Below are 26,770 nucleotides of genomic sequence, written 5' to 3' on the forward strand. Positions count from 1 at the left end.
GGGAAGGAACTTGACTTTTTGCGAACCCCTGCTAAGGGAATTTGAGATAAGAGCGCAGACAGGGGTAGCTGAAGCCGCTTCTGGAGGAGCACATTTAGTGGCTAGATAGCCAAAAGTATCGATTCTCTTAGGATGCACGGGAAGGGTGGTATATAAGATTATGTGGGAAGAAGTATGCAACTGGCTGCACTGTCTTTCAGAGTCATGTACTAGGCGTTGTCATCGCGACGTTTGGGTAGCGTATATAGCGAAGCAATTGTTATTGTTTTGATTATAATCCTAGTTATGCAGTTATACAACTTATCCTGAAGGCCGACATCTGAGGAGATAGCATGGCCGACCTGTCAGCTTCCTGACGGATGGATTGATGCTACCCGAGTGGCTTGAAATGAAACGGCTGCTGCAGGTCCATGTGGCAGGGATAATTTGGCATAACTATAGAATGGGTATATGTAAGGTCTATGGTCAGGGATAGTAAAGTTCTATAAGATAAGCTATAGGGGTTCATCTTTAAAGATAGGTCACAATCCTGCTATTGAGAGAATACAGTGTCATAAATCTGAAATACTTAGGTCCTACTTCAAGATTGTCATAAAGAGGAAATCGAACTTGTATTGCCAGCTATTGAAAAAAACAAAATATCAGAATTATATCAGAGTTTTCCACCACCTGAATTAGGTACGAGCATGCCTACCCGCTAGAAGTTTATGAGTGGGCATGGGTGGAGCACCATCAGAAGCGCAAAGCATTTGTCTAAGCGGAAAAGACTCAACATTGGTTCCATAGACGATAAGGGAGAGCAACACCATGAGCTGGGGTTGCTTGTAGTTCTCGCTGCTGTCCCATGAAGCTAAAGTACCACGAGGGCTCTCCGTGTTTAATCCGACATTTCCGATCGTACCGATCTTGGCTTTCTAAGCAGTCCCAGTAGTCCTTTATGTCGTATTGCCCACCAGGGAGAGGGTTCTCGTCCGTCCTCAGCGCGCAGTCAAGACACAGTCCATCAAAGTAGCCAGCTACGCAAGTCACTGTGGACTCAACGATAGTGTTCCAATTTATACTGCACATAACACAGTTTATTGGACTGTTCGTGGCGGGATCAATGTACTTGTGCATTCTATTTGCGTCGAAATAGGCCAGGCGATTCAAAAGCTCGTCAATCCCATGGTTCGTGAAGCAGTCATCAAAAGGCCAGGCTTGTATTCTTTGAAGCTCCCGAAGGAATTCGAAAACGGTACGCTCACAGCAGGGTGACAATGGTCTTTGGAGAATATGCGTAATGCGGCTAGAAAGCTCTTGGTGGACAATCTCGTAAAGCCGTTCACGGGCGGCGTTCAATTGGCCTGTTAAATCCGTACATCTCTTAAGTTAACAATGACGGTATTTCAGGACTTCGATTTTGGAGGTATGTAGAAAAAGAAGGGCAAGATAGATTCGGGACTTACGCATAAGAGGCGCTGCAAGCGGCTTCCTATACTCATTAGGGATGCGCGCTGTAATATGCCCAGTGTTCTGGTATACCACGGCCCTCGTTGATTGGGCAAAGATTTCGGCATCGTTATAAACACTACTCGGAATTAAGACCTCATGATAGTAGCTCAGCTCTTTGCCTGGCTCGACCTTGCCCTTATGGTGAGCGCACCACGTCTTGAACCATTGTGTTAATTCCTTGCAATCGACTTGACAGGTTTGGCATAAATACGGCAGGTCCCAGATGTCCGCTAAAGAGACAGCGCCTACACTCATCTGTTCTAGAGTGTCGTGAAGCTTGCGCAGTATGATCTCAAAAGTGACAATGTTGGAAACATCGAGTTCAATGACGTTTTTAGGCTTCATAGAGAACCTGTTCCTATCCAACCAGCCTCGAAAAAATTGAGTCGAGTTGAGAAGTGTTGCATGGTCAACGTTGAACGTTGCCTTCTTGTACGTCCCATCCTTTGAGTATAGGTAACTCCGTGTGACAATAATCTTGAAGTCGGACGGACAAATGATTGAGATCGTGTCATGGCTTGGCCTGTCTTCTACCGACGGTGGAGACATCTTTGAAGAGGGGGCCAGCTAATCAGCAAGGGTAGAATTTGAAGTGTGCGTTCATGAAAGAAAGCTGGAATAATCTTCTAGGGTGATGATTGAAGAACTAAATACTAATGTGAAATTCTGTCTGGATAGGGCTTGTGACGAAAGATCGAGCATGGAAATGAAAGCCGAGTGACGTGTGGATGATACGAAAAGTTATAATCTTGCCCTTCCTTCACTGTGAGCCGACCTTGGCACAAATGCCCACGAGATGTATTGGTTCTGCCGTTCGGACCATCACTGCTTTCCCATCTACTCATAATCATACAACTGCTTTTGAGGCGGCACATCTCCTCGCAAGATATATTTCCTTACATACCACGGCAGCATCCCTGCATAGTGATTGACGTGCTTTCTCGTGGGAATGGAGAAGACCTGATCCAGTTCCTCGAGCGACAATGCTTTGGTCTCAGGCAGACAGAAGTAGCAGAAGATCCATCCGAAGACGTTCCATGCTGCGTACCAGCCAAATGCCCCTTGTGGACTGAAGACGTCCCGCAATGGAAGCCACGTCAATGAGACAATGAAGTTGAAACCCCAGGTCGTTGCCGTCGCAAAAGACATGCCTACATCACGGATATAAAGTGGCTGTGTCTTGTTTAGCAGGAGCTCTTCTCACAGTTTGATATACATTGACCTACAAATGCTTCAGCAGAGTACGTGAAAGGTACTGGTCCCTCGCCTGGGGAGTACACGATCATGAAAAGATAGATGCCTGTCGCCACGCAAGCCGTCCGCGAAGTCTGATCTGGGATATAGAATGAAAACCCGGTGAAGAGCAGAAACAGGCTCATCAATGGGAATGTGGTGAGGAGCAGATTCCGCCTTCCAAACGTGTCAATCGTATATACTGCCGGCAGAGCGAATATCCAGTTCGTTATACCACATCCCAACGACGTCACCAACGCCATACGCCTATCAAACCCTGCATCGGCGAACATTGAACTTGAATAGTACATTATCGAATTCACTCCGCAGAATTGTTGCATAAACATGACAAAAAACGAGGATTGTGCTGCTCGTCGATTGCGTGGGATGGTGAACATCTCGCGCCAGAGGTGTTTGCCTTCCCGGAGCTTTTCCTCCACCTGTAGTGCGGTGTGGATATAGTAGAGGTCGCGGGCCGCCTGAAACGAGGAAGGGCGGAGCTTACAAAGTGCTTTGTAAGCGTCCTGATAGCGATCTTTCATCATATACCATCTGGGTGACTCGGGGCAGAAGTACACCTGCATGCACACCAAGAAGGGACTGTACGGGATTAGCACAACTAGGGCCTGTGAGTTAGGTGGGTATGACTAAGCTTACGGAATGGCAGTTGAACCCAGCATCAATCTCCAGTTGAAACCGGGAATTGTGGGGTGTGTCACATCCATGAAGGCAACTGAAGCAATGTACCCTAACATAATCCCAAACGCGGTCCACATTTGCCACATCATAACCAACGCACCACGAATGATGGCAGGAGAGCATTCCGCACCATATACCGGGGTCGTTGTTGACTTGGCGCCTACTGCAAAACCGAGGAGAAACCGGGCCAGTAGCAGGTTCCACCAAGTGTGTGCCGCAGCCATCCAAAAGGACGAGGCAAAGGATATGAAGCATGAGATGAAGATGCATCCACGACGACCAAACCAACGGTTTAGAGGAGCGGTGGTCCAGCATCCTATAAGTGCGGAACATAAGTATGGGGCTCCATTAAGAAGCCCTTGCTGCCATCTATTGGTGAGGTTGAATTCGGCGAAGTAGAACCTGACCATACTCAGTTTATAGAAAGGGCATCTCGCAGTGTATCACTTACTCTTGTGCTCCATTGACTGCCGTCTGGTCCATACCCTGGACAATTGCGGACCCAGCACAAAGAACTAGTATCGTGTTAACATCCCCTCTGTGTCAGTCTGTGTGGATAGGACGTACTAGTCATGAAGTACATCATGAATGGCTGGCTCCACCGATGTGTTTTCTCACGTCGAAGCAGTTCTTTATCGCTTTCGGATAATTCATCAAGGGACTCGAAGCCCTTAGGATCTTGTGCTACAAGGGAGCCCCTTTTCAGCTCATCCATGATATTCTCCAAACCCTTGTCCCTTGCAAATGACTCGACATCTCGAAATAGCTCTTCACACGTCAGGCCAGCGAGTGGATTCTTCAACCTTGTGGATGTGGGGACATTCTTGCTCTCGGTCAAATCGCGTGTCCAGTCTCGAGCAACCTTTGGATCTTGCTTTTCAGTAGAGGTAGGTGATTCAAGGTGGTGAACTGTCGAGGTAGGATTCTCTGGGTCGCCTCCTTTGTCATCCATAATGGGATTAGGTAATGCAGCCCCAGGGACCACTTAATAGGGAGGTCTTCTGTGTATATTTGAAGTAGAGCAGGGCGCACCGTGCCTTAACAAAATTTCCCCGGGTCAGGATGGCCTATTTGTACCCCGGTGTCACTGAAGACCTGGATGTTTAGGTCTATTGGGCTCAATCCAGCTGAAATGACTCGTTCCATTCGCGTCAAAGTATAACTTCAGGCTCGATAATGTTACAGCCAATCTGATCTTTAGATCTAAGTACTCGGTCTCACAAATCCGACCCAAGAATCTTGGACTTCAATGAACGCAACTGCGATTATCTTGGGCTACATATGCCGAGACCTTGGATGTCTCGCACACCCATACAGACAGCTTCCGAGGTGGTCACTCCATCCGTACCGAATCCGATTTGAGTTCACTAGAAACCCATGCCAAGAATGAGGGGCACTGAACGCGGCTCCTAAGGCTGGGGAAGGTATGGCCTGTAAATACTCTGTTGCAGGAGGGAATCATATAGACATGACATTGGTGGAGGGTACGTGTAGCAGAGTGTAACCTCCCGCTCAGTCTTGGCCGACAACCTCGTGTATCCGGGGATATATGCGTGACAACTTACAAACAAAACCGCCTCCCCAGATCTCACCCGCTGTGTGGCGGAGGAATTGGCAACCTCCGCTGGCTTGAATGACTCTCGGCAGCTTGGCGCCCAGAGAGAACTGTCTGAGCACCCCGGCCAAGAACGAACCGATGGTCGATTGAGTCAGGATTCGCTGCAAACGATGGAATGAGCCTATCTCCAGGCCGATGAGGTGTTGACTTGGGTCATCTGAGAAGCGCACAGAGTCTGCATGTTGTCAGATGGATCCATATTCGATATACTGTTTTGGGGCTGTAGACTGATTTATTCCAATGCAGGAAAGAAAACGGTAGCCTAGCGACACGATTTCGATTTGGGGACGCGAGGAATCACTAGCTGATTATCCTTCATCGGCATAGTTTCGCATGGTGGTTCATCGAAGCGCTCGTTCTCTTAACAGTTGTGCGCGATGTGTTAAAATATCTGCTACCTCTACTGCATGTCAAAGAGTTCAGGACGTGCAAGCAGTCAAAACTTGAGATATATTATAATTTAGTTATATATTATAAATTCGAGTAATATCTCTAACGCCCTATGATTCATTTCGAGTTCTGAGATGGGGTAGGTCAAACCACTTAGCACCATTTTTCGAATTCCTTTAACTGAAGACTGGGAATAATCATGGCTTAGGGTCTTCTCTCCTTCCCAGGGCATATTTTGTCTTCAACATCTCATCCACATAATCACTGAGCCCAACCACAATTTGACCTTGGAGAGTGCGGTCCTTTGGGATCTTCAGCCGTATGTCATTGCGCGCCCAACTTCGTGGCTCGATAGCGACGAGCGGATCAATGGCAATACTTGCGAATTGGTCATTGTAGAGCTCACCATCCCCAAGGTTATGCACAATGACATTGCTTAATGCTCTCATGATCGTCGAGCCCACATTTTTGTCTCGCAAATTACAAGATCATTGTCAGTCTGAGATAGTAAGCCCTTGATTCCATAATCCGCCTTTGCCTCGGTGAACCGTTTGTTGTTATCGTCGTGTAGATTGTAGTACACAGAGAAATGGACATCGGTCCGGTTCCAGGGTATTCAGGGAGTGTCATCTGAGATTGACCTCCTATGTAGTAGCACGACTCTTGTGCCCGAGAATTTGAGCTCTGCTGTGCTACGTTGTTCGGAAGGATAATGAGTAAGAATAGCAGAGCGCAAGACCTCCATGATTTGTGTTCTTCGAGGAAACGGACTAGCGTGGAATTTGAATGCTGCATAAATAATTTGTTATTCGCTACAAATCATGAGAACTACTTAATTTTGTCATCAAGTTATCTTCTTGACTGGAGGAATGGGCAATCTGGGTAGCTACCTAGTATATGCACTTACATTACAGCTACCCATGGTTCAGACAGATACTTATTTTGATCCGAGATGGTGTTTCAGCAGCCATGCGAAGATAGAGAATCTGCATGCCAGATACTCTGGATAAGATTCTCGATATCGATATATCCAAGAACAACCCCGAGCTAATGTAAAAATACTGATAGTAGCTGGGAGGCAATGTCACCACCATCTTTAACTATGCCGGTCAAATAGATATCTTAAACCTAAGAATTTGCGGAAACCTTATATTCATATTATGTTAGCCGTGTGACCTTGGTCGACTTAGTCGTAAAATTTTATGGGTTACAGACCTTTTCTTGTACGTCCAGTATGATTATGTAAATTTTCTTATAAATAATAATGTCAGAGAAAAATTAGTTACTCACTGTAAAGGCCAAGGTCTAGACTGCGGGGAAGTTAGAGAAGCACTGCACAGAGCTGTGTTGTAATATACTACGCCACATGTTTCTTCGTTTCAACGCGCTCGTCTGCAGACCAGAAAAACAATAAATTGGTGTCGATCTGATCAGTAGACAGAATAATATGTGTCGACATTATATTAGTAAGCATATGGTATAATACGATCCTGATGTATCGTCATGCAAGGGGTTCAATCATCTCATTTGTTTTTGTCAACTCTTCTTTGGGGAGCTTGGTGAGGTTTATGCCCCCATGTCTATCCTTTCAAGCCAGAGTCCTGGCCAAACAGAGTTTCTGCCAAGTGCTTCACCAGAAATTGTGCAATATGAGCTTCCATTATGTCGATAGAGGCCTATCACGGTTTCTCCAAGGACATAGTGTGATAGTGGTTGAGGAAGCATTTGAACCATTGCAACTGGAGAATTGCTTTCAGCAACTCGTCCAGAGATGGCCCATACTCCAGGCCAGAGTGAACCTTTTGGTTAGTACTTTTGTTCTGAATGTAGAGGAAAATTGCTAATCGGGGCCCTCTAGCGTACAGGGACGTTTCCTACATCGCAAACCCACTCATTCTTCCAACATCGTGTTATCGACGCTACACTTGCCGAAACTGTCCCCTTTTATCCAATCATTCACCATAGCATGCAGGAGGATGACTACAAGCGATTGAGGGATCTTACATCAGTACCTCGCTCCATCTATACAACTTTATTTCCTCCAGTCTGTACCCTGACTGCAGCTTGTCTTAAAGATGCCTGCGTGTTGAAGTTCACATTCCAACATGCGTTTTGCGATGGATTAGGTAAACCCCTCTGTCGCTACAATCCACGACTGCTATCATTTACTTGCTAACCGGGTATCTCCCAAGGTATGGCTATGATTGGGTGGGCCTACGCAGCTCTCCTCTCGGGAAACCCTATTGATATTCCTGATTTCCATCGGCCAGTCACTCTCCAATTCGACGCCGCCCCACACAATCCAACCAATCCTCATCATTGTCATGACCCCTCCCCTAGCACACTAAGCACTGGTAGTAACCACCTGTTCTCCGGGGGACTGTCACATTTCACCCTGGGTGTACTGTGGCACCGACTGGCACCAGCGTCGTGTGGCAATACGGGGTCTTCCCGCATGATGCACTTCCCAGCGCTAGTAATTGATCAGATTGCCGATCATGCTACGAAACAAGATATTCGCATAAGTCGTGTGGACATTCTCATGGCTTTGATTCTTCAGGTTGTCAACTCCATCTTTTCATGCGACGGACATTGCTATGAGTCAAGCTAACGGGGCTCCGTCTAGGCAAATGTACGGGCATTCCCCCATGACTCAACAACCACTTCCTACCCGCTGGGTTTCATGCTCAACTTCAACCACCTACTGGTCAATCCTGCCACATTCCACAACAGCTTCTGGCCTGTCCCAATTCCACGGCCGCCAGACCTCGATCCCAGTCAATTCAGCCACGAGTCGACGATTAACCTAGCAGCCCACATTCGCCGTGTGACGCGGGTCGCTCAATCAGCAGAATGCCTCGAGGCTTTCAATGTCCAATATCAGCAAATGGGGCCCTGGCACCTCTGGCATCCGCGAGCAGTCAGTCCCTCCCATCCCAGGACTATAGTCTCCTCCATGGCCCAGTTAAACCCCTACGATTTGGAGTCTAATTCCGGTGTGCGGCCGCTCCTTTTCGACGTTCGCATTGAAACCATGGATCTGGCACAATATCTTGGCATCTATCTGCATGGTGCCATCAGCGTTAACGTAGATCGTAATGGCACGGGTTTTTGTTTGACCGGGTCTTTGCATCCGGACCTGTGGAGAGAGTTGGAGATGATTCGTGATAGCTTCCTGTACAGATCGAACCATGGTTTCAAGTCAAAGCTTTGATTGCGTATTCTACTCGTTCCGCACCAAGGCCTTTTATTGTGAACTTCATGAAATTGCATATACGTACCTTAACAATTCATTGTTGCTTTCTGAAGACTCAGTTCTCGTAAGATGCCCCGATGTCCTACATTTCTTTAGCGCTTTATGATTTCCTCAGAACAGTCGAGATTCTAACCTTATCATAAATTTGCACTGTGATGGCAAAGGCTGATGGGTTGATCCAGGAAGACGTGAAATCTGCTACTTGCAACATAGAGAGCCCACATCATATTTTCGGGATATTTGTCCCTATAATAAAAATCTTAACCATTCAGACCCCACTGGACGAAATATATTATGACAATCTTTGGAGCCCGAAGGTGTAGTTTTCCCTATCTATTGCTCTAGATGGAATTGGTTGGAAAGCTGTTGCTGTTGGTTCCTTTTAAAGTTTTTAAAAACCGCAGACGCCACTATAACCTCATTAACACATCAGGAGGGGTCGTCTACCATTGATAATATCTTGGGCAACCCTTCTATCAGCAGATCGTTAGTTTATTTAACTCTGTCATTTAGTCTTCCGTCTTCTATGAATACTAGCCTTCTATGCTATGAACGCAGAGGTATTCCCTATCGTCAATACACCCTTCCAATCTCGCTAAATCAACCCAGAGCTTGTTGATATCTGAAACATATCACTCATGCTTTCTCACTGGTTCTCGGAGTCTGAAACAAGTCCTGGTACAGTTATCGAGATGGAGAAGTCATGGACCGTCGTTCAGGCGTGTGAGGAGCACATCTCCCAATATTCTAAGGACCAAGGCAGCCCAGGTCACCCTCCCGCCTCCGACGTCACAATTCGACTCATTTGTGAGCAGACAGATGGAAATACCAGATCACATATAAGGATCTATAAACAGATCCCAGCTGCTGGTACCGAGGCCGAGCCAGCAGCTGTTCGCGCCAAGCAAGCCAAACCCTGTGAGCCGGATGAATTGATAGCTCTCCGTGCCCTTACCAAAAAGCGCTCCAGATTCACGCCGCGCCTGCTGGACTCCAAAAACACCACTCAGGATGACTCAGGCTTTGTCCCTGGTGGCTTCCTAGTCTATGTAGCCTGGGAGATAGTTGCTGGCGAACAACTGGGTACAGAGGGTGGGGACGAAGACTGTGGTTTCTGGAGGATGGAACAAGATAAAAGGGAGATTATCCGAGAGCACTTCAGAAGTAACTTTCTGTTCGTTTTTATTCCTCCTTTTTCTTACGTTCATCATGGGCATCTGGTTTGGACTGACATAAGCTACAGACAGCTTTCTAAATGGGGCTATATGCCTCTTGGTGGCAGACTGTCCCACCTCGTCTGGGACGAGGAGTCGTCTACTCTGTAAGTGGAATGCAATCTGAAGAAAAGGCTGTTGCTAATACGCTTATGTGTATACGAAGTTTCATCGTTGGCTTCTATATGGCGACGACTAATATGAAGAAGAAAAAGTGGTCTCCTGCGGTGTGGTTCGCTTGGGGCCTGGCCAAGTGCCCCCGTCCCCCGGGGCCGGACTGGGATGGGTCAACGAGTGATTGGAAGTGGTAGTTTGTTCTTTGATTTTTTTTCTTTTTTTCATTCGCTCCTTTACTCGTTCCTCTTCTCTACAATTCTCTTTGTCTCTTCAGACTGCTTCTACCAATGCTGTGGGCAGTATTCTCCTGGTACCACGAGATAATAAAAGCGTTGCAGTAATATGATCAGTCGTGAATACGGCGCTTAAATGCTCCTAAGAATACTGATGATGCATGCGACAGCCAATAACTGCCCTCGAGCGAGGTCAGATCCCCGCTCCGAGACCTGCCAGAGCCCCTGCAATATACCCTTATATCCGGCCCGAACATCCGATGCCAGCAAATCTAGCTAGATACAGCCTTACAAGCAGCTCATATTAGTTTAATTCCGAGCAGTCCCGCTGACTCAGGGCCAGAACTGCCCTGTCGACCAGGGCTACATTAAGAAAGCAGACTGTGCAGAGGATGTATGTTGACGCTGCGGCCGCCTTTAATAAACAGGTATGTTTCAGGGCCCACACTCGATCCGGTTTGCCAAGGGCTCACTACCATGGCGAGTCATTCAACGTTACCGTTATGTCTCACTTAAGGTTAATTCTTTAATGCTCTTAAAGTTGCTTGGTAGTCGCACGGTCTTGGTTTTGCAGCGTGGCAATATGCTGTCGTCAGGTTGTGCTGGCATGCTATGGTGATGGCACAATTGGTAGACATTTCTGCGATCAGGGATTGGAGATTAGTGCAGGGTACTCCGTACACAGCAGTGCTTCCACGGAGCAGACTCCTACGTGGACCCTGGCCGGTCAAAGCGCTACTAAACTCGGCGAGCCAACAGGCTTTTTGCTGACGACTACGCTCCATCTGTACTATCCTCCAAGCAAGACGATGGCCCACTACTGGTTGTCATTGGAGAACTCAGAAATTTCGCTCCCGAATGTGGTGGCGGGCGTGTGTGGAAAATTGGCAGGGACTGGGTGCTGCAGGAACGGCGGCTATTCAGCATCAAGGGGCGTAATTGGTGGGGACGTCCAGTCAGGGAAGACTTAATTTATATGAGTCTGGAGCAGCATTATTCCGATGAGCTATCATCCAGTTAGGGATGCACTAGTTCTTCGGTGGCTAGTGCCGGATCCGCAGTGGGCGGCGGGCATCTGCTACTATTTTTAACCACGCTCGCAGCGTTCTTTCACCCGTTGAACAACTGTTCTTGAACTGTTAATTGAGAAAAGCTTCTTCATGATAAGCGAATTCTGAGTGAAACCGACAAGAACCTGCTCTACAGATGGTGACAGAAGGTTGTTGGGAGGCAAAAGTGGAAACTCTCCGACAGCCAAGACCCTAGTCCGGTAATAGCCTTAATATCAGACGGATCTGGAACACTTGCCCCTGCCCTACCGCCGTTTGCCCTCACCTTAATTGCTACGGCGCTTCCCAAGGGCCCAGTTCGGGCCCGCTATCTAGGGCGGTGGTCAGACCAGACTCCTGGGTGGGTGTCATGGCTCCAGCGGTGGTTTGAGATGTGACACAGGTAAAGCATCGCCGAATATTGACAGGGCGACCCGAAGACTTAAAAGCCATGCTGGTCCTCGACCATGCTATTGTTTTTTCCCTTCCTCAAGCAAGTCTTCTCTTCAATCATTCCCTTCGTTGCTTTCCGCTTCATTGATTGAGGCTTTCACACTCATTGCGCTGCGCGCTCACTCTTTACAACTCTACATTCCATTACATTACATTCTCTACAAACTTTTCCTTCTTCTCCAAACCACTCTAGCAATCATGCGTCAAGCTCAGTCTGCCTCTCTTCTCGCGGCCCTCCTGTCGGCCACTCAGGTCGCTGCCCACGGTCACGTCACCAACCTCGTCGTCGACGGTGTCTACTACGAGGGTTTCGACATCAACGTCTTCCCCTACGAGTCCGACCCCCCGAAGGTCGCCGCCTGGACCACTCCCAACACCGGCAACGGCTTCATCTCGCCCGATGCGTACCGCGACCCTAACATCATCTGCCACGAGAACGCCACCAACGCCCAGGCCCACGTTGTCGTCGGTGCCGGTGAGAAGATCAACATCCAGTGGACCGCCTGGCCCGACTCCCACCACGGTCCCGTCCTGGACTACCTGGCGCGCTGCGATGGCAGCTGCGAGACCGTCGACAAGACCGACCTGGAGTTCTTCAAGATCGACGGCGTCGGTCTCATCAGCGACACCGAGGTCCCCGGCACCTGGGGTACCGACCAGCTGATCAACAACAACAACAGCTGGATGGTCGAGATCCCTCCCTCCATCGCCGCCGGCAACTACGTCCTCCGTCACGAGCTCATCGCTCTCCACGGCGCCGAGGAGGAGGATGGTGCCCAGAACTACCCCCAGTGCTTCAACCTCCAGGTCACCGGTACCGGTACTGCTACTCCCTCCGGTGTTAAGGGTACCGAGCTCTACACTGCCACTGAGAATGGCATCCTCGTCAACATCTACTCCACCCTGACCACTTACACCGTGCCCGGCCCTACTCAGTACAGCGGCGCTGTCTCCATCACCCAGACTACCTCCGCTATCACCTCTACCGGCACTGCTGTCGTTGGCAGCGCCAGCGCCGTCGCCTCTGCTTCTTCCACCGCTGCCGCCGCCACCAGCGCTGCTGCCGTGACCAGCGTTGACACCAACACCCAGGTCGCCCAGTCCAGCAGTGCCCCTGCCGCTGCTGCCCCTAGCTCCAGCTCCTCCGCCTACACTCAGATCCCCGTGCAGGTCCCCTCCTCTTGGACTACCCTGTTGACCTTCACCAACACCCCCCAGGCTGTGCAGCCCACCACCTCGGTCCAGCCCGAGCCTGCTCAGTCCACCATCACCCCTGCTCCGGCTGTCAGCTCTGCTGCTTCCGGTAGCTCCGGTAGCCAGTCTTTGTACGGCCAGTGCGGTGGTATCAACTGGACTGGTGCTACTCAGTGCGCTAGCGGATCTAGCTGCCACTCCTACAACCCTTACTACTACCAGTGCATTGCTAGTGCTTAAGTAGCTATTACTTAGCTACTCTTATAGTTCTACTCTTGTCAGTCATAGCTAGTCTATGCTGTTTAGTGTATTAAATATATTGACTTGCCTCATATTCTCTCTGAACAAACATAAACAGTAACCTAGTAGAAACTATAAAACCACTAGCTATTTTCTCCTTAAACTGGAACACTTTACATAAGCTGATCATCTTCTTTACATCAAGTCCCTCATTGAACTCATCAGATACTCATCACATAGACTGACTATCATGCAACATATAAAACTTCAATATATACTACCCACAACTACCCACACAACTATGTACATCCCCCCCACCCTCCTCCCCCATCCCCCTCCTCTCATCATCATAACCCTAGTACTAGTCCTAATCAATAAGTAGCCTTCGCCAAATTCTCATCAAAAGTACTATCCTTAAACGGCACAATGGCCTTATCAAAATCCGCCGTCTGCAAGGCATCCCTCGCCGCAGTAGTCAAACTCTCCCACGCCACAAGCGGCTGCGTTCCACCCACCACATCCGTCAACCCACAACTATGATCCAACGGCCAAATACTCTCATACTTAATCAACGCTTTCGTACCATCAAGCGTATACCCATCCGTGGAACAATCCCACCCGCCATGCGCAGACGGACACACAGCCAGGATATTATCCGCGGAGACGGTAGTAGAATCAGACAGGTAGATGATAACCCCCTCCCAGTCGTGGCGGTGGCCCAAGCCATCGCTGGGCTCGTCTTTGGGCATGTACCAGCTGTATAGTAATGCTGTTGGGTATTCACTGCTCGTGCTGGAGGAGGAGATGTTGCTGCGCACGTAGATTTGGCCTGTGTTGGAGCTGCAGTCGCCGTCGCTGGCGCCGGTGGGGGCTAGGCCGGCACTATGGATTTGTTCTGTTAAGGGTGGGTTTGTTTGGGGAGAAGAGGGAGGGGGGGACATACTCGGTATCGCCTTCGGCGTCAACACCCGGGAACGGAACACATCCGTTCACGACCTTCAGGTAGGGCTGGTAGGCGAGGTAGAGGTCGCCGGTGGAATTGTCCGGGACGGTCTGGTTGAAGCCGACGATTTCGTCGCTGGCGATCCAGTCGCGCGCGTGCAGACGGTGCTTGTTTGCTGTTACTGCTGCTGCTGATGTTGTGGCAGAGAGGGTGGATGCGGCGAGGAGGAGGGTGCGGAGGGACATTGTGCTGATTTTATTCTTTCTTCTTTACTTGTTATTTTTTTTTTTCTTGGGTGTTTGGTTTGTAGAATGTTCCCATGAGGATGAGGGGGAAGGGGAGCTCCTTTTATGTCCATCTCTAATATAGGCAAGTATCTTCAGATCTGCAGAGGAACGGAAGCGGTGGGCCAATAGGGCAATAGTCGGGAGAATAGAGCATGTGGTAGCTGCTCGGGGGTTATGCCTAATCCTGTGCAGGATCAGCTGGATGCGCGTATCCGGGTGATAATGCTGACAGGCACGGAGGATGTTGGCAGGAACGTGTGGTTGCAGGGCAGTGAGGGGAATACTAAGTAGAATAAATTAATAGTGGCGCATATTAACCTATAGACACGGAATGTCGGAGGGCGTATTTTCAACCAATAATGGCTTATGTTCGGACCACGCATCCTGCAGGCGTATATGCGGATATAGGGCTGCACATGCTACTCCGCCTATTATACTATACTGACTATATACTATGTACTAGTACTAGTACTATTTACAATCCACCTCTGGAATAGTAGAATCAATCCAAACAAGTCAACAATCCCCCCAACTTCTCCAATACCACGGCCTGTACTGTCGCGTTCGCATCCAGCTTATCCCCCGCCATTCCCACCGACACGCTCGCCCAGCATCCACTCTGCAACATGACATCCAACTCGGTGGGCAACCTCGTACTATTACAAGTCTCCACATCATCCGCCGTGATCAACGGAATGGCCGTAAAAAGTCTCGACAGCACAAAGCTGAAATCGTCCGCACTCGTACAACTATCATCGCTCACAGCCCCAAAGTTCACATTCAACCACACGCCCGTAGGCAGATACGGCGTTCCGGACTCCACCAACTCATCTACCAACTTTGTCGCCAGCTGCGCATATACAGTGCTGTAAGTGGGAACGCTGCTCACGTTCCAGGCGATCTGGGAACCTGTGTAGCCGGAGAAAGCAATAGCGGGGATTCCTTGGTTGGCGGCGTAGGTGGTTGCGCCAGCGGTGCCGGAGAAGAAGACGGCTAGACCGATGTTAGCGCCTACGTTGGGACCGGCGACAGCGAGGTCGGGGGAGCCGGAGAAGTAGGTAGAGGAGAGGTTGTTCAGCCCGTATTTCATGGAGGTCGCTGGGTAGCTGTTGACGTAGTTGAAGCGTGGTTGGGTGGCATTATGGCCGACGGCGGGACTGCCGCTGGGACAGGAGTCGAATTCGCAGGGAGAGGTTAGGGCAGTGGGTGTTGCGTCGTTGGAGCCTGTATTGGTTAGAGAAATTCCATTTGTTGAAGATAACTGAGGTAGAGGAGGGTACCAGATCCGCTTTGGTTCTCTGCAGGAGCGGATATCACCACCGAGTGGTCGGCGGCAGTGAGCGCATCGTACAAAGTGCGAATGTTGAGCTCGGCCCAGCCATCGTCGTTGGAGGAGAGGATGTTAATGGCGTGGGTGGCGAGGGGAAGCAGAGTCAGGGCTGCCAGGGGGAAGTGCATGGTGGGAAGGGAAAGCTTGATTGGCGGGTGGAGTGAGGGAGTAGTACTACTAGTAAATGGATAAGGAGCCCCGTGCCGGGCCCGTCTGCTATATAGACTCCAGTCAAATTAATAGACGGTAGACTGACTGGTCAGATTCAGTTCAAGCTCGGCTGGAGAGAGTTGCCGTGCGGGAATTCATCCACCCAAAATCCCGCATTTATGCAGAAGAATAATTTGGTTAAGGATCATCACGGATATTCGGAACCCAACAATTCGACCACGTGCAGGTCAGCATGCCATGGTACTTGACAGGAATTGTGGGTCATACAATCTGCTGTGCCTGACGGCCACGCATTCTTCAACACTAAATAATCTCCGGTACGTTTGAATATAGTAGTGAAGTGCATACACACTATCCCAGATTACTGCCACACCTGCTCGGCTACTTTCTGCACCAACTGCAGCTTCTCCCACATGCGCCCCTCCGTCATTCCAATTCCCCGACCATAGCTCACACTTGAGAAGCCACACTGCGGACTCACTCCAAGCGAGCTGTCAAGCACCTCTTGCCGACTCCGGCCTTGCCCCTGTGCAATCACATCCGCCGCTTCATACACCCGTGCCTGCAGCTCCTCTACCGTCTCCAATTCTGGTGCCTTCGTCGACACCACTCCCAGCACCACGTTCTTGCCCACCGGCAAATGCCGCAGCGGCTGGAAGTCTCCTGCGCGCTCCGTGTCATACTCCAGGTAGAACGTGTCGTAGTCGAGCTCAGTAAACATACGCCGCGCGATCCGCTCATACGACCCGCTGAGTACGTGCGTTGACCCGGGCATATTGCCCCGACAGAGGTGCACTCCGACATGAAGATCTGCGGGTCGGTCCCGGAGACTTTCGTTGTGCGCCCAAATATACAGGTCTAGCAGTTTATCCGGGTCAATCCCATCCGCCAGACACCCCGATCGCATCTCGTCCGTGACAAAGAATGTCATGGCCGGATCGTCAACTTGAATGGAGCGCAGTCCCGCGTCGTAGAGGACCTGGTACTCGCGTGCAAAGGCCCTTGCAAGGTCTGCAAAGTACTCATTGTCGGTCGTGTACGGACTAGAAGCCGTGAAGGCGGCCCCCGCGCGCAAATGTTGGTGCTGCCATGTGATAGACGGCATGGTCATCTTGCACTCCTTCCACTGTTCCTGTGGCACCAGACTCCGCAGGTGCTCCCAGTCGGCCAGGTACGGGCTGCGCACGTGCTGGATCTTGCCCACAGCCACGCAGGCATCCCGTTCCTTGATGCCCAGCTTCTCGAGCGTCTGCACGGTCGGAAGCCCCGTGCGGTAACCTTCCGGGATGGGGACCTTGGTCAACTCAAAACCCTCCAGGTTTTCAAAGAATCCGGCATAGAAGATGGGCCGCTCAAACTCTCCGGTCATGATAGGGCGCACCTTGTGCGCCTGCTGCTGCTCCACCACCTTGGCGATCGCCTGCTTTGTCGCCTGCTGCACATCTTCCGGCACGTTGGTTCGGGTGTAGATGCGCCCCAGTCCGGCGGCGTTACGGGCAGCCAACAGCTCCTCGGGCCGCATCAACGACCCGATTTGTTCTGCGCGGAATGTAGGAGCCATGATAAGTGATTGCGTTGCTGATAAAAACCGCGTCAATCATTCCCATACAGATCCCTTCTGTCAAGCTCAGTTAAATAGCCTCATCTTCTTATTGAATGCGGGGAAGGAGGGGCTGAGCGGTCTCGGCTGTTCGCAACGACCGACCGAGCAGCCACCTTCAATGCCTCTCACTCCCTCAAATGGCAGTTTTGTCCGAGTCCAACAACAATAACCCCACACAGGATCATCTTTTGTCTGATTCCACGTTATCCGGTTTCTCTGTTACCCCCTTGAGCGCCTCCAAGATCAAGTCCAGTTTCCGATGGACTTCACCCATCTCTCGCCGTAGATCTCGTACTTCTTGCACCAAAGCCCGGGCAAGACTGTTCCCGTCCACTTCACGACGTGCCTGCGAAGGACTCAAAGGGGCGACCTGGGGAGTCTCCGCCGTCGGCGGTCGCAAACGCTTGGATTGGTTGGCATCCTCCGTACTGGGATCGTCCGGTGCGAGCCGTTTATGCGACGAAGCCTCGATCTCGCTCGTGTGCTTCAGAAGCTCATCCTCCATTGCAATCCACAGATCGATCACAGTCGTGAGGGCGTTGGGTGGCTCCACGTGGGCCTTTCCAGTCGCGATGTCGCGTCGATGCGTCCGACGCTCAATGCTTCGGTCCGTCACGATCTGCTGGTAGGATGGGGGCGAGAAATTCCGACCCGTGAAGCTGTTCATGTAGCCCGCCACGTTGTCCCAGAATACGCTTCGGTTCGGATTGGTCAGGTACATGTCCTTTCGCTCGATACAGCCTTTGAAGAGGATGATGAGCTCGTTTTCGAATAGCATGCGTCCGCGCCGTCGCGCAGCCTGCATGTCGGCGCCATGAGTGGCTTCGCTATAAGGGGAGAGGACTTGCGGAGGCTGTCCATGAGGTGACGGGGCCGGATATGGGTGGGGAGGCGTTTGCTGCCATGGCTGGTACTGCAGTGCCGGAGGATGTGTCGGTGTCTGGGCCGCGGGCTTTGTATTCGGAGCATGTGGAGTGGTAGGAGGCGCCGGAGTAGCGGAGAGGCGATACAGAGGCTTCCGCCCGGTCAAATCCAAGCTCTTGGTGGGAAGCATGATTGTCACGCCTGCTGACACGTCGGGGGCGGAAGTTTGAGAGGCAGCAGAACCGGTGAGGAAGACTGATTGTTTGTCCCCGGCTCCATTGAGGTAATGGCGGGGAAGAGCTCCGGACGTGATTAGCTGCTGTTGCTATGAGAGGCAGTACTAGCCGCCGATGCAGCTGTCGGCAATCTCAGCCTTATACTTGCCGCAGCATGGCCATGGCTGTCGCGTCTGCAGGCAGTAAGGAAAGAGCTATCCCAAAGTGAGCACGCGACGTGTCCCTGAGCAAACAGGACAAACAAAGCAAACCCATCCCCAAAATTACCGGGCCGTCCGCAATAATGGCCGAATATCAGGGGTTGCCTTATCGGGCAGAACCGTTCCGACTAGATTACTTTCCACCAATGACCACCTTCCGTTTAACCGACGCAGCTAGTCAAAATAAGGAGAGATTAGCAGTCTACATTCATTTCTATTGGCTGTCTTATCCGCAATCCCTGTATCTCCAACCAATAAGCGCATGATAACCGCCTCAACTGCCGACATCCATGACGCAATTGGCCGTTCTCGATCAAATCAAAGCCGTTCCTTCTGCCTGCCAGATCGGGTGCCACAACTTTGCGACGAACTCTACTGACCACCAACTTCGCCTCATTTCATTCAATTGATATGCTGTGCTGTGTAACCCTCCCTATCTCCACCACCACCTCCTACCTCATCGCCTCCCTTCCATCCATCGATAAATAACCTCCAGTACCTTTCTCCACCCCATCAATGCCTCCCATTAATGCCCCATTTCACCCTTGACGACGCGGCAACCCAATCCCCCACCGGCCTAACCCGACATCTCAACACCACCGTCGAAGAATATGTCTTCCCCATCCTTATCGCCCTCTCATGGTGCAATGCCATCGAGCTGGTCATCCTCTGCCTCAACACCTTCAAACGCTACACCGGCACCTACTTCTGGTCCCTCCTGATCGCCTCCCTCTCCATCATCCCCTTCAGCCTCGGCTACCTGCTCAAGATGTTCGGTCTCACCTTCACCAACTACTTCCTCGAGATCTCCATAGTCGGCGTCGGCTGGACCGGCATGGTCACGGGACAATCCCTCGTTCTCTGGTCCCGGCTGCACCTCGTGCTACATCAGAAGAAACTCCTCCGCTGCCTCCTCTACCTGATTATCTTCGACGGAGTGCTGCTACATTGCTCGAGCGAGGGGCTGGAATTCGCGGTTAATGCGATGCCGGATTCCGAGCGCGTGGATGTTGCCTTTGGGATCATGGAGCGTATACAGTTGGTATGGTTCTGTGCGCAGGAGTTGTTGCTCTCGGGGCTGTATATACGCGAGACGGCGAGGATGTTGCGCATGGATAATGGGGAGTTGTCCAGGAGTGTGTTGATCCAGTTGTTACTGGTGAATGTGGTGATTATTGTCTTGGATCTGTCGGTCGTGGGGATTCAGTATGCCGGGTTTTTTACGTTTCAGGTGACGTTCAAGGCCTTGGTTTATAGTATTAAGTTGAAGTTGGAGTATGTCATTTTGGGCAGGTTGGTGGATGTCGCGTATGTGAGGTCGCAGGTCGATACGCCGAGGTTTAGGTTTTGATGATTACTTTTTATGGCTTGGGAGGGAGTTTGGTTTGGTTATATATATATACCCTGGGTTTTGTTTTGGGTTGGTTTGTCTTCTCTCTGGTCGGGTTATATACTTTTGTTATACCTATATACTTTGTATTCTCTTATATTCTAGAGGAAGAGATACATGATCTTCAAATTGGTGTTAGTTCTTCCGACAATTCCGATAAAACTCTAACATGGCGGACAAGCCTAGTTACTTTGGCTTTTAGTCTGCTCATTCCAATACATATAAATTTCGCGCTCACACTGCCTCTCCTTCTCCTAAAAGTCATACTACTTGTGCCAGCCATCAAATTCAGGTTGAAACTGAAGGATAAGATGCGACAGAAATAAACCATGCAATGCTGTATTAAATTCTAGTATAAAAAATAGTATCTATATGACTGCATCCAGTCGGTGTATCGTCTAATATCTATGTACCCAAATAATCCAAGTCTAGCTCTTCCCTTCAATAGCCCCCTCCCCCTATTTATATCAACACTTCTTATCATGTGGTCTACTCCGACCGTGCACTCTTCGTCTTCTTGCTCCGCAGCTTCATCATCAAAAACACCAGTCCGTAAGACGTGATACAGAACAACGCCGTAATTCCAGTCTGCGACGTATTAGCAGTTGATCCTATATCTCACCAGGGATACACTTACATCTCTCCACGAATAGTACTTCTCCTTTAAGTTGAAGGTCTTCGCATAGTCCGAACCCATCGAGTACTGGCAGAACGAGCAAGTGTCGGTGGCATTCGCGTCCAGGAGGTAGCCCGTCTGCTCGGAGATAAACTCGGCCATGTACTGACCGCACGTTTGTCCAGACGGGGCGCTGAACTGAATAAACTCCGAAGGCTCACATTGCACCTTGACATCCCAGAGCACCTCACCCAGAAGACCACCCACCAGGTAGGTGAAGGGGTCCAGGTAGTACATCCAGTACCGCCAGAAGGGGGTGATACTATCGTATGGCACAAGGACACCACAGAAAGCGATCATACCTGCACCGATGAGAATGGGGTTCATGATGGCGGCGAAGTACTCATTGGGAGCGTAGGCCGCAATGGCTTGTCCGATTGATGTGTACAGGAACTCATAGACTATACTGGTCAGTTCTGCTCGATATTGTACCGGGAGGCTACTCACAAATCATCTGCAAGTACATGTGGCCGGAGATGTACGCATCAACCGGCAGTCCGGCAACGAAGTACCAGCATGCGAAGTAGAGCGTGGCGCAGACAATCAGGTAGGGAATTTCCGAAACGGCTTGGGCGCCGATGAATGCCATCCAGTGGTAGGTTTTAGACTGGTTCAGTTAGCTAGTGTTACTGATGACACTGCTCACAGGACTTGCCTTCTTCTCTCGGGTCTCGAAGATATCGCGATTGTGCAGGAAGAACGGCTGCATCTGGTTGATACATCCCGGGGCAACGAAAATGAAGTTGAAGATCGCAAACAGTCGAAGTTGTAGCGCAAAAGTTCCATCTCCCATCTTCCAGAAGGTGAATCCACTGAACAGCGCGGCGAAGACGTGCAGGATGATTTTGTTCCACATGTAGTCCTGTTCTTGTTAGTTGGTGGCCCTAGTCAACGGTGATATTAGGACTTACCGGCGACCGCCATAGCTGGACCATCAGGCGATGCAGCACCATCTTGAACTGGAACCAAACCGGGGTTGCAAAGTTGCTTTGATCTTCCACATAATCGGCATGTGATTGGCCCTCCTTGTTCAAAGCTTCGAGCTCTGCGAGAGCGCGCTCGCGCTCCTCAGATCGGCTCCACACATCAACCCAATCAATAGGCTTCTCAGTATTACCTTGGATAACCTCCACAATGTGTTCTGCGGGGTTCATCTCAGGAGGACAGGGGGCTCCGTTCTTTGCAAAGTATTCCAACACTTTGTGAGACTCCTCGCCAGCTGAAGAATGTTAGATTGAGTCTAGGGAGGCAGGCGACAAACTTACTCTCTCCGAAGTAGGTCATCTTTCCGCCCTTGGCAAGCAGCACTAGCGAGTCGAAAGCATCGAACAAGACCGCTGACGGCTGATGAATGGTGCACTGAAAGATGTGAGATGCTGCCAATATACAAAGATGGACGGACTTACCAGCACAGCCTGACCACTGTCGACCAGCTTTCTCAGGAATCGGATAATGTTGTAAGCGGACTGTCCATCAAGACCGGAGGTCGGTTCATCCAAGAAAAGAAGCGTTGGCTTGGCGACTAGTTCGACACCCAGTGTCACTCTCTTCCGCTGTTCGATGCTCAAACCAGCCCCGGGAACTATATAGTCAGTACCTAAATCAGTCTTTGTTCGGACCTGTCACATACCTCCTATCAAGGCATCCCGGATGTCGCCGAGCTCCAAGAGATCAATGATATGATCAACATAGGCAATCTTCTCTTCGCGAGGTACGCTACCAGGTTGACGGAGAAGAGCAGAGAAGACAAGGGCTTCCCTCACGGTCGCGGTACCTTCATGAACATCCATCTGTTCGCAGTAGCCAGTGGTGCGCTGGAAACTGATACCTTGTGGCCGACCATCGATCAGGATGGATCCATAGATCTCACCACTATCCTTGCGCTGAGCCAATACATCGAGCAACCTACATCAATCAGCTTTGTGTCACTATGTCGCCCTTTGATAGCACTTACGTAGTCTTTCCCGCACCAGAGCATCCCATCAATGCCACCAAGTTACCTGGCTTGACATATCCAAACACCTGGTCCAGCAGCTGTTTCTTCTGGCCATGGAAAGGAACGTGATAATCAAGGTTGTTCCATGTAAACGTGGACTGCTTTCCAGACTGCGCAAGAACAGCTCCTTCTGACTTTGCCGAGACGTTGCTCTCCTCGTCTGGCTTCTTGCTTTTGGCGCCTCGCTTGTAGAGAAGGACAGAAGACCCGGAGCTGCTATTGCGCAATTCGAATCCAATCGCGGTCAGGAAGATGAAGAATGCCCAAAAGCCAATGATAATACCGAAGCTTCGCCAAACATGGTGATAGGTGTAATTGTACTGCTCTTTGATGTAAGCGGCACCGTCAATGACACCTTCCGAGTTGCTGCCCTTGACAGTGCAGCCGCGGTAAGGGGAAGAGCCGCTGGGGTAGCCTGACCCATATGGAATATAGTCAGGTTCGATACATTCAAGTTCGAGGCCGGTAAACTCGTTGGCCATAAGCGCCTCAAATGCATATGCACCCGGGTTCAGATAGAATATCCAACGGAACCAGACATGCATCTTCTCAAAGGGAATAAGATATCCTGTTTACATTAGCATAAATCCAAGATAGCTGATTTTGACACAACGAACCTCCGTAGACAAAAAAGACGGTTGAGAGAAACCCGGTCATCTTGGACGCATTACCAAACTGTTTGCACAGGGCTCCGATCGCACGGAACATTTGCATGAAGCACAGCGTTTGTACGATAATGATGATCCAGTACGTGAAGAAGCGGCCTGCGTCCATCTGCATCGCACTCATGAAGTACAAAATCAAGGAGAAACAAGACACCTGGACCAAGACGATGGGGATATCGGCGATCGCATTGGCGATAGCGAAAGCTGTCGGTCGGTAGAAGCCAAACCTCTTCTGCCGGGAAAGGATAGGTCGACCCATGAACGAACCGGTTGTTTCAGACATTGTCTCGAGGAGGAAGTAAAGAACGGGAAAGAAGAGAGCACCAGGACGCAGGAAAATCGAACTGCTATCGAGTTTGAGGTTGTAGAACAAACTGCCGCAGACAAGGGCCTGCAAGATGGCGGAAATCACCTTGATGGCGATGGAGAGCTTGTCACCGGCCAGGATCTGGAATTGACTTAAAAAAAATGTCAGTTTCGCCGCCATACTTCCAGTGCCAATGATCTTACCGAAGGGTGCAGCTGAGGATCTGATCCCACAGACCAGCCGTATAGACACTTTGAGGTCGAGGAACATGCTGCTTCCTCTTTTCCATTGCCACTGCAAGAGCCAAATTCTCATCCTCGTTTACCAACTTCTCTGGCGGTTGGATATCACTCATCATCTGGGAGTAGATTGCACTCTGGCGGTAACGAGCCTCGAACTCAGCGGGTGAGTTGGGAACCTTCTCTTCCATGCCGGGGGCGACAGTCCGTTCAGTGACCACGGTAACCGATGTCAAAAAGTCGGCAATGTTGGCTCCCTTGGGACAGACGAATCCCATATCTTCAAAGTAACCCCGTGCCAATGCGCGCGGACCGTAATAAGTGACAAGACCTTCCGCCAAAACAAGGATTTTGTCGAATTCGTCGTAAATACCATTTCCAGCTTGGTACATGGTAGCCATGATCGTCTTTTGATTCTCGTTGGCCTCGCGTCGCAACATGCGAGCGAACTCAACCGCTGTTTTGGAATCCAGACCGCGAGTTGGATTATCCCAGAATTGAACAGGGCTCTAATTTCGATCGTAAGTACTCTGTGCATGTTATGGTGGGAAAGAATTAATACCTGGCCAGCCATCACTTCCGCCAAGGAAACACGCTTCCGCTCACCACCAGATACACCACGGATGAACTCGTTTCCAACCAATGTCTTCTTTGTGTGCGGAATGCCGAGAGATTCAAGAATGCCGTCTCTTTTCTCTTGAACGTAGTCCTTCCGGTTGTGCAGATGCTCGGGTCGTTCCCTGGGAACCTTGTTTCGAAGAGCGAACTTCATCGTCCGATTAACGGTCAATGTGGGGAAATGCACATCATCTTCATTGTTGAACATGATCTGCTGCCGGTACTTCTTCGCCTGTTTGTGATCCATGCTTCCATATCGAGTTTCGCCGACAACTTCGTCAAAAGCTTCGCGATCGTTGGAGATTACACGAAGGAATGATGTACACCCTGATCCTGGACGTCCCAGAACGAGCAACTAGGTACAGTCAGTAAGCTGTCAATCTCTCTGCTCACTTAGTTTCTCCTACCATTTCTCCTGGCCGGAGTTGGCCAGAGATGTCCTTCAGGATGGTCTGTCAAAAGTGTTAGCATTGGTCCGGACTTGCTATTTTTTCCAACCCTACCCTCTTTGGCCTTTGGCTCCTGCTAAACCACCCCGAGATCTGTCGCGGATCGGCCACTGACAATAGTGTATCGCCCAGGGCGGCATCAGGGGCTGTGACGTTTACGCTAACATTGCGCCATGTTAGCGTCAGCTGCTTGGAAATGTTAGAGTCACCGGGCTCAATGTCCACGGTCCCTGAGGATGATGAAGTGTCCATCCTGAGCAATGAGTCCACTTGTCCCAACTAGACGGGGCCGGTCAGTCAGTATATCCGTTATAGATCCCAGTAGGCCGTTGATAAGCATACCTATGAACCACAGTCCACAAACCAGGGCACTGCGATAAACTTTGGCTCAGGTACTTGAATACGAGTGATCAGAGCCATGGGCGTTGAATCTGTTATATTCGAATATTTTCACCCTCAGGAAACAAATATGGAGACAGTTTGTTGGAAAAGCGCCCTCCGTAAATCCGTATACCCGAATCATCTTAAGCCCGTAAAACCGATATCCCCACCTTGAGCTCTTTCGGCAGATCTCATTCGCTGGGAAGTACGATAAGATCCACAGCAGAATATTTTCGGTATGGCCTCGACGGGGCCGGATATAGAGATGCAGCAAGAGGTGCAGCATCACGTCAATAGCGGGCTGCAAAATTCGTCGAGTCTGGAAATTTTGTCCGCGATTACCTACTACAATCAAGAGCCAGCTGGCGATGGCCCTTCAGCTCTTTCTGAGCTTTTTGTGGACCAACCCCACGAGTCAGCCTAGTATGGTTAGGTCTATCCCAACATCTCAGAGTGCACAACAACCCCAGCTCTTGCCTCACAGGAAATCTGGGCCAGTTTTCGCAAAAGTGTCCGAAGACCAGCTGCAGCAATGCATAGAGGCGTTGCGTCACTGTCTTTTGGCAGATAAGCTATCTGGACAGACCCTCAGGGCCAGGAACACCCTAGTAAGGCTCGGATATAGCCAGCTAGCAGGTGGGTACTTTTCGGTATTGTCCAGGCTGTGGAACACATCGAATCCCGTTCCTATTAATCAATCTTGGTCTGGGCCCCTAAGGCCACCCGGTTTCTGTTCCTGTTTCATAGCTGTATCAGTAATCAGGGTGAAGCAAGTTGCTTGTTTGTTCCAAGGGTACCATTACAACTATGTGAGGTTGACATCCCAACATGACCAATTCAACCATCATTCGACCTATAACATCTGGGTATATGATCCGAGTCTTTCCGCCTGTTACCAATAGATGGGTGACCAATATGTCCCACCGTTTCCCATGCTCAGACAGCCGGCAGAATGTGATAAATCCGACGGCAGTAGGGAGAGTATTTCCCATTTAGGTTTGCAGAGGCACCAGCCCACATCATAGTTGTCGGGCGATCTTTGTTCTTGCCGATTGGGTTGATCTTGATCTCGGATACTGAAGACATCGTAAATCTCTCCTCGGAGGAGTATATTGTGAAGGTAAAATCATCGTTATGTATTAGCAACCAGGTAGCTGCTCCACTTAATTGGCCTGGATTACCTAATGGGATAGCAAGTAAAACGTTATCAGACTATAGTGAGGTAGAG

The 26,770-nt window shown here is 50.2% G+C and overlaps 10 protein-coding genes across 10 annotated transcripts; 4 read left to right on the forward strand and 6 right to left on the reverse strand.

Moving 5' to 3' along the window:
- Positions 1-574: 574 nt before the first annotated feature.
- On the reverse strand, positions 575-4,471 carry BO88DRAFT_441292 (sugar porter family MFS transporter). Its single transcript, XM_025709864.1, has 7 exons — positions 3,991-4,471; positions 3,875-3,938; positions 3,382-3,825; positions 2,718-3,324; positions 2,392-2,664; positions 1,446-1,935; positions 575-1,343 (listed from the first exon to the last, which is right to left on the reverse strand). The coding sequence occupies exons 1-7, from the start codon at positions 4,373-4,375 to the stop codon at positions 769-771; spliced, it is 2,838 nt and encodes a 945-aa protein (XP_025566522.1). The 5' UTR covers positions 4,376-4,471; the 3' UTR covers positions 575-768.
- A 2,561-nt stretch (positions 4,472-7,032) lies between these two features.
- On the forward strand, positions 7,033-8,645 carry BO88DRAFT_441293 (uncharacterized protein; the record flags this gene model as incomplete). The annotated part of the gene is made up of 4 exons (XM_025709865.1): positions 7,033-7,236; positions 7,290-7,479; positions 7,624-7,991; positions 8,058-8,645. Exons 1-4 carry the CDS (start codon positions 7,081-7,083, stop codon positions 8,643-8,645), a joined length of 1,302 nt encoding a protein of 433 aa, XP_025566523.1. The 5' UTR covers positions 7,033-7,080.
- A 588-nt stretch (positions 8,646-9,233) lies between these two features.
- On the forward strand, positions 9,234-10,348 carry BO88DRAFT_473398 (uncharacterized protein). The gene is made up of 3 exons (XM_025711774.1): positions 9,234-9,861; positions 9,931-10,008; positions 10,068-10,348. Exons 1-3 carry the CDS (start codon positions 9,326-9,328, stop codon positions 10,210-10,212), a joined length of 759 nt encoding a protein of 252 aa, XP_025566524.1. The 5' UTR covers positions 9,234-9,325; the 3' UTR covers positions 10,213-10,348.
- Positions 10,349-11,600: 1,252 nt separating this feature from the next.
- On the forward strand, positions 11,601-13,276 carry BO88DRAFT_401825 (family 61 glycosyl hydrolase). Its single transcript, XM_025705936.1, has one exon. It carries the CDS (start codon positions 11,952-11,954, stop codon positions 13,185-13,187), a length of 1,236 nt encoding a protein of 411 aa, XP_025566525.1. The 5' UTR covers positions 11,601-11,951; the 3' UTR covers positions 13,188-13,276.
- A 282-nt stretch (positions 13,277-13,558) lies between these two features.
- BO88DRAFT_485065 (NPP1 family protein) lies at positions 13,559-14,423 on the reverse strand (the record flags this gene model as incomplete). Its single annotated transcript, XM_025712320.1, has 2 exons — positions 14,131-14,423; positions 13,559-14,069 (listed from the first exon to the last, which is right to left on the reverse strand). Exons 1-2 carry the CDS (start codon positions 14,373-14,375, stop codon positions 13,559-13,561), a joined length of 756 nt encoding a protein of 251 aa, XP_025566526.1. The 5' UTR covers positions 14,376-14,423.
- Positions 14,424-14,749: 326 nt separating this feature from the next.
- BO88DRAFT_401826 (5'/3'-nucleotidase SurE) lies at positions 14,750-15,978 on the reverse strand. The gene is made up of 2 exons (XM_025705937.1): positions 15,698-15,978; positions 14,750-15,641 (listed from the first exon to the last, which is right to left on the reverse strand). The coding sequence occupies exons 1-2, from the start codon at positions 15,873-15,875 to the stop codon at positions 14,920-14,922; spliced, it is 900 nt and encodes a 299-aa protein (XP_025566527.1). The 5' UTR covers positions 15,876-15,978; the 3' UTR covers positions 14,750-14,919.
- Positions 15,979-16,039: 61 nt separating this feature from the next.
- BO88DRAFT_168211 (cobalamin-independent methionine synthase II family protein) lies at positions 16,040-17,590 on the reverse strand. Its single transcript, XM_025701645.1, has one exon. The coding sequence runs from the start codon at positions 17,477-17,479 to the stop codon at positions 16,280-16,282; it is 1,200 nt and encodes a 399-aa protein (XP_025566528.1). The 5' UTR covers positions 17,480-17,590; the 3' UTR covers positions 16,040-16,279.
- BO88DRAFT_168210 (uncharacterized protein) lies at positions 17,591-18,739 on the reverse strand. The gene has a single exon (XM_025701644.1). The coding sequence runs from the start codon at positions 18,573-18,575 to the stop codon at positions 17,703-17,705; it is 873 nt and encodes a 290-aa protein (XP_025566529.1). The 5' UTR covers positions 18,576-18,739; the 3' UTR covers positions 17,591-17,702.
- Positions 18,740-19,187: 448 nt separating this feature from the next.
- Positions 19,188-20,443, forward strand: BO88DRAFT_401828 (uncharacterized protein). The gene has a single exon (XM_025705938.1). The coding sequence runs from the start codon at positions 19,351-19,353 to the stop codon at positions 20,170-20,172; it is 822 nt and encodes a 273-aa protein (XP_025566530.1). The 5' UTR covers positions 19,188-19,350; the 3' UTR covers positions 20,173-20,443.
- Positions 20,444-20,700: 257 nt separating this feature from the next.
- On the reverse strand, positions 20,701-25,413 carry BO88DRAFT_331666 (putative ABC multidrug transporter; the record flags this gene model as incomplete). The annotated part of the gene is made up of 14 exons (XM_025702687.1): positions 20,701-20,799; positions 20,849-21,288; positions 21,335-21,494; positions 21,534-21,749; positions 21,799-22,106; positions 22,153-22,246; positions 22,294-22,469; positions 22,518-22,792; positions 22,842-23,451; positions 23,501-24,006; positions 24,059-24,603; positions 24,657-25,067; positions 25,120-25,164; positions 25,216-25,413. The coding sequence occupies 14 exons, from the start codon at positions 25,411-25,413 to the stop codon at positions 20,701-20,703; spliced, it is 4,083 nt and encodes a 1,360-aa protein (XP_025566531.1).
- Between the last annotated feature and the right edge of the window lie 1,357 nt (positions 25,414-26,770).

The sequence above is a fragment of the Aspergillus vadensis genome (assembly GCF_003184925.1).
Source record: "Aspergillus vadensis CBS 113365 unplaced genomic scaffold BO88scaffold_3, whole genome shotgun sequence".
Lineage (NCBI taxonomy): Eukaryota > Fungi > Ascomycota > Eurotiomycetes > Eurotiales > Aspergillaceae > Aspergillus > Aspergillus vadensis.